The sequence below is a fragment of the Belonocnema kinseyi genome, chromosome 5, assembly GCF_010883055.1.
Source record: "Belonocnema kinseyi isolate 2016_QV_RU_SX_M_011 chromosome 5, B_treatae_v1, whole genome shotgun sequence".
Taxonomy (NCBI): domain Eukaryota; kingdom Metazoa; phylum Arthropoda; class Insecta; order Hymenoptera; family Cynipidae; genus Belonocnema; species Belonocnema kinseyi.
Window position 1 is genome coordinate 47,305,462 of NC_046661.1, and position 6,753 is coordinate 47,312,214.

The 6,753-nt window shown below is 31.7% G+C and overlaps 1 protein-coding gene across 1 annotated transcript in view; it reads left to right on the forward strand.

Annotated features, from left to right (window-relative positions):
* Positions 1-713: 713 nt before the first annotated feature.
* LOC117173266 (protein O-mannosyl-transferase TMTC1-like) overlaps positions 714-6,753 on the forward strand; it is a 1,004,108-nt gene continuing 998,068 nt past the window's right edge. Inside the window, exon 1 of the mRNA XM_033361737.1 lies at positions 714-1,255. Within this exon, the coding sequence (XP_033217628.1) occupies positions 915-1,255 (341 nt within the window). The 5' untranslated portion in view covers positions 714-914. The remainder of the gene's footprint in view (positions 1,256-6,753) is intronic.

Genomic DNA, 6,753 nt, shown 5'->3' on the forward strand with positions numbered 1-6,753 from the left:
GGAACAGATTTGTTGATTTAGTTTCTCTAAAAGGACGAGATCAAGGGAAACTAAACTTTATTAAAAACTCGATCAAGTTCTCATAGGACTAATTGATAAGATTGGGTACAACAATACATGATGAGGACATTTCAAATCCGAGGTCGAAACTTCAGAACGCGTCTGCAGGATGAAAGCAAGATATTGTATCGAATGGATTGAAATATTAGTATCCTTTGGGAATACCATAGATTGATTCAACTGTGACAGCATACATTCCTTTAGCTCCTGTAGTTCTATCAATATTTGACAACAGGTTCGCATCGTGGACACTCACTAGTTTCTCCTTTGATGCGAAATATTTTTGAAGCCCTGATGATATATGTTAGTTTCGGTTGAACCGGTTCCTGATACCTCAATGTTGATGTTTCGTAGCCCTCAAGTCTATTTTTTACCTTGCCTTTTTGAATATTTCTCTTAACTATGTAACAGTCTCATACACTCCTGTGTCTCTACTTCCAACTACACTGATAATCTAGAAAATTATCTTGCCAGTTAGAGTTAATATACTCTTAATTATTCTCATTTGAGTTTCTGGTTCGATAATCCTCTAAATTCCAGCAAAAGTCTTCTTCTTGAGGATTTTTTTCCTAAATAATGCACCGTCTCAACTACCACGTCCTCAATAGATAAAAAGAAAGGTTTTATCTCTCAGACATGACCCCTTGAAGGATTCCACTTCGGGATTTCGTGCTCCTGAAAAAGTGCCTGTAGTGGGGTATTAGTGCGTATAAAGTGTTGCTTCGGGTTCTCGCGAATGAGTTGTTTTATGATGTGGAAGGTCGAGGTTCAGGAGCAGAAGAGTGAAAGAGGAAAACGGTGTGTGCGCAGCAGATAGCTCGGGCAGAGGCCAAATTGCGCTTTCAGCGAGAAACATGAAGCGCCGTCAAAACGGTTACGTGAACAGTAACGGAAATGGCAACGTTTGTTATTGCCAAAGTATAAAGAAAACAACGCGTGTCACATGTGGGGGTGAGATTAACGAACCACCCAGCTGGTGTGTCTATGCTGCGGTGGTGCTCGTTGCCGTCGGTTGCTACTTAAATGCCTTTGGAGGTGATTTTGTACACGATGACATTCCAGCTGTTGTCAGGAACAAGGATGTTCTCGCGCAAAGCAGTTTAGTTAGTGTTCTTAAGGACGACTTCTGGGGAACTCCTATGCATGATCTCAGCAGCCACAAGAGCTACCGACCGCTTACCACCTTGACATTTCGGTAAGTTTAAATTCTCAATAATAACAACTGTTGCTCAACACATGTCGTTGTATTGACGGCCACTTTAGGTTTAGATGAGTAATATGGTGCATAATTTTTTTCTGGCTGTATCTGAAAGTTAAATCTTTCTATCGCGTCAGGTGTTTTATCAAATTGAAGTTAAAAGTTTTCTTAGCATTTTTTTAATTAACGTAGACGGCCAACTTGACGTTTTAGCGACCTTTAACTAGAGCTCAAATTAAATTGAGAACGCGGTGAAAACGTTTGTTTTTAACATACAATTGTCTTGAAGCACAAGGTTCAGCCTTTAATCTAAACCCTATTAGAAGTCGTTGAAACCTAAGTTTCACGCCCTACGTATACGTTAAAATAACGTGAGAAACTATAGTTTCTCGCGTTGTTTTAACAAAAATTTCACGAACGCGTTTGATCATTTCCAAAAATTTTAGATGATAGAAAGATTTCTGTTTAGGATTAATATTGAACTAGGAAAAGTGTACAGTGCACATCTTCTCTTGGTCCCAATACAGTTAATACATTTTTTGTCGTTTTGTGAAATTGTTATATAATGCAGCAGTAGGTTTACAACTTTTTTCGTCAGTAAGTCACTTCTGATAATCCTACAATTTCATCATTCCAAAATTCCTTATGTACGTAATTCTTCTTTGAACTAATTTGTATTCAGTCAAGTTGTTTTCTGTACAAATTTCCATAAGAATAGAAGAATTTAATTGCTTTATTTTAAAACCAATTATTTTTATCATAACATTTACAACTATTTCAGTGATTCAAAAAATGAAAACTGCTAAACGCTTTTTTGTTTTGTTGAAAAACAAGATACTTTGCACGTTTTTTTAATAAATTTTTCGTAATTCATATAAAGTTTTACTTGTTTTTTGTGTATTAAGGTACTTAATTAAGTAGACAGGTTTGTTTACCACCAGAAGGTCATTACTTAACAGTAATAACACTAAGCAAGGGTATTATGATGAATTGAATTTTTTTTTAATTATCAGAAAAGGAAAATTTACCTAAAAAACTTATTTCGATTTCAGATAATGCTTACAATCACATTAAAAGTACTATTATCATTAAAAAAAAGATTAATTTTAGTAAGACTTTATTTCGATATCTTTATGAAAAACTGATTGAAAGTTTAAATTACTGTGCAAAAATCAGAATCACGGGAAATATTAAATTAAACCAGAAGTTAAATTATTATTTAGTACGACTTATGTTTTACAGTAATTTATACGGTTAATTAACGTTAAAGGAAGCCTTTTAATTTGACGTAGTACATAGAGGAATGTAATGTTGAAGAAAAAATGTGTACATTGATATTTAAAAAGCAAATGGATTTTTCGATCTGCTTAAAACCACAGTATTTGTTTGTATTAAATTAAAAAACAATTTATGTCATTTTCGAAGGAAAATATCGTAAATTTATAAAATTGCAAATAATGAATAAATTATATTTTAATGTGTTAATGACAAAATATAGGCGTTTTAATTTACTTCTTTCGTCAGACGAAACTACTGTTTTTTTTAATTCTTGATTTACGCCTTTCATTAAGAAACTTTTCCCAGCTCTCTCTTCAAAAAAATACTTGTCAGTGGCTGCTCACAGAAGAGTGATCTGTCACATCTTGAACCCCTTTTCAAAGTATTCCTTAAGAAAATCGAAAAATATTGTACTATTTGCCCAAAGTAGCAAACAATATTATTGAAACAGAAAGTTCCTTATTGACACACAAAGTTTGCTGGAGAAGGAACTTTAAATACTGTAAAATTGGCCGAATCTCAATACTCGACCTTAATTTTTTGCTTCACCAGTTATGTAACTTTTATATTGAAGTTTCTACCATAAATATCAATTTGAATTTGAGCTCATATTTACATCTTCAAACAAATATTTTAAAACTGTTTAGCTCAAAGATTTTCTCAATTTTTGTCTTTGAACAATCCGAGGCAACGAAAACTAGCACAAGAATACTATAATACTATCACTACGTTTTTTATAGGGCAGATATTGCGACTAAAAACATTTTTTTCACTAGAAATTTAAAAATATGCCCAAAAAAAATAACTGGTACCAGTTTTTTAAATTGAATTTTTATATTTAGTTTAACCAAAAAAGTTTATTTTGCACCTGTACCCCTATACATAAAGGAACACAAAAACTATTCTTCATATTATCTATTTTCTAAAAGACAGACCTTTCTAAATATGAATGATTGAAAAGACGGTCGCTGATTTACTATAGAAAAAAGCTCGAAATTCAGGGGCTGAATTTACAAGAGATTTATAGAAACGGATTTTCGAATTTTTACTATATATATTTTTTTCACCTAAAATTAACAAAAAGCCGTGTGTTTGCTAAAATTATTTTTTCCTTTGTACCGTTGACCATTTCCGTTGACAATTATATATGTTAACAAATGGGGGCCATGGCATGAAAAGGGCCCTCATGGCCGGTATGGAGTTACGGAACGGGGCATATATCCGAATAAATCCCTGGTCTTTCAGGCCAAAAATGAACCCTCTAAGTTGAGAAACGAGTCGCCGGGAAATTTTTGAAGTTGGAACATCGAAAAACCATTTTTCGAGAAAAAACTATTTAAACTTGGTGAATGCCATAATCACACGTGTTATATTTTTTTCCGTAAATGAAATATGCCCTTTTCGGGTTACTCTTTGTATATGGGTATAGTTCTAATTAATTTACTATAATTCCCGATATCATCCCCAACTCAAACCCAAAAATAATCATTTCGACCTCAGCTTAGAAAAACGCGAATATCTCTTGAACTAGAACCGGCCAGAAGGGCCCTTTTCATGCGGACGTCCACAAATATGTGAATAAGTGTTTAACGGTAAATGAAAAATTTTTTGTTGCTAAAAATTGCTAACTATTGACTTTGCAAATCGAATTGTTGTATAAAAATAATAACTTTTGATGCATAAGAAAGAATCAGAGTTGACTAGAATTACTGAGAAAATTTAAATTCGATACGCTGTAAAAAATCTACTTGAAAGTCTCTAATATTAGTTCTCACTTAATTAATTTGTTTATAACAATAGAAATTGTTATTTGTTGGTAAAGAATTAATGGTAAACCTTCCTTCATGTACAATACACTATACAGACGGCAAAAACTATTTTTGTGTCACGAACATAAAACAATTTGTTGTTATTGTTTATAAAATTTATTTGTAACAAAGGCTATGTTTTTTTTAGTAAATTCTGAGCATCAGAGATAATTATAAATATATTATAACTCAAGTGAGCTTAGTAGTACAGATATGATGGTAATAAGATAGGGGAAACCAACCTACAGAAGATAGGAAACAATTCAGCAGCAGTTGACTGCATGAGTTTCCACAAATAAACAGAGGTGATCGTTTTCAAATGAAGCTTAAAATTCAAATTGAATATTCTTATACAAAAAATATCATTAAATTAACTGTATTAAAAATTGTTATTGTACCTGGTCAAGTGTAAAATGTTGATTCCTTTGTCCATCAACAGATAATAATCGTTCCTGGTATTGCTCCTATGCATGGCAGAATACTCGATTCTCGATATTTATCATTTATCATTAGTATACTTACAATTAAAATCAGTTTATTGAGTGAATAATAGTTTAAACTATAATTATTTTACTGCAATTACAACAGTTGAAATGATTGATATTTTTTTTGTATTTGATATACCGTGAGATGGTACGATTGGCACTAAATGTTTAATCTTCATACCATTTAACCTGACTTGCGTTTACAGAAAAGTGCAGAATTTTTACGTACCTTAATCCTAAAAATGACATTTTTCCGAAAGAGTCCTTGAAATATAACTAAACCTAATGTGCTTTTCAATAACTAATAATTTACACTCTTTTCTTATTTTACTATGTACAATAACTTGAGTTTAAAAAACTCACGAATCAAACTAAGCAAACACAAGCTTTAACTTAAAACAACTGCGAGACAGTCGCGGAGCTGCCAATTTTGACGGCGTATTTACTAATAATGTATTTTAAATGATGCTTTGTGTTATACTTTAAGTGCTTTTCACACTTGTTTAAATAATCAATATATGTTAGTAATTTTAAAAGTATCATAACAAACAGTCGCCCGAAAAACATCATTAGTTGATTCTGGAAATAGAAACTAAAAGCATTTCTTAAAATATAAATAAACTCTGAATTTGTTTATGAAAATTGTTGAATCAATTCATTCTTGTGAATTTTTATAGTATTATAGTAAAGATTTATAAAAAACACATTCTTAGTTGATTCTATAAAATAATTCAGAGCATTGGCTGAAAAATAGCGAAACTATACATTTTTGCATAAAAGTTTTTTAAATAATGAATAATTTTTCTAATTTTTAAAGTGTCTTAAAAAAGAGTCACCGGGAAAATATTATTAATTGATTTTATAAAAAACTGAGCTTAACTATTGAAAAGTATCCAAACGCTGAATTTGTTTACAAAAATTGTTTAAACGATTAATAATTATTGTGAATTTTCAAATAATTATAGTAACAAGTGATCGAAAAAACTTTTCTAGGTGATTCCGCAAAAATACCTAAGCCGATTCGTTGAAAAATAGGCAAACTCTGAATTCGTTAATCAAAATTGTATAAATAATTAATAAATTTGGTCAATTTGGAACTTATTATTGCAAAGAGGCATTCGAAGGATATTCATAGTGTATTCCGTAAAAAAGACTCCCCATCATGAATTTGAAATTAGTCTTAATGAAACTTTAACTTCTTTCACATTTCATATCGGAAATTTGGAATAAAATGAGTTAATCATTGCCAATCCCTATGCAAACTTTTTTTCATTAATTTTTTCATCAAATAATAAAACATTTCTATAATTATACCTACTTACCAAAAATTATTTCCAGATAGTTTCAGCACAGATTCTGGAATAATCTATTTACCATCATGTCATTAATTAAGATGTAGATAGATATACGAATGTAGATATTGTTGAAACACATGGAAGTATCTAACCCTATTTTGGATCATTAATGATAGTAACATATTGACACTCAGTAGTTTTTCAAAGGTTCCGTGACAGTAATGTAGCTTTGATATGACACGAAGATTTTTTATTTAAACCCATTTCCCATTCTGGAGGTTTGCACGGGGCAAAGAATAAAATAGAGACACCATCAGCATGTAGTAGAGTCGTGCGAATACAGGAGTATTTGATGCATGGTTGCCAGTTTGCCATTTCTCGCGCAATACTGCATATTGGCTCTGTATTGGACCATCCATCATGTTACACAAGACACCGGTACATCGCTCATCCACCTTAGCGCCCCAGATGCCGATGCCAACTTCAAAGCTTCCGCTTTCGTACACCATCGGAACTGGAACACATCCGCATGGTAATCGTTTCGGGTCATTAAAGAAATATAGATAGTTTATATATAGTGTGCATTATATATAATATTAATTTGTTTAATACATTTTTTGCATAAAATA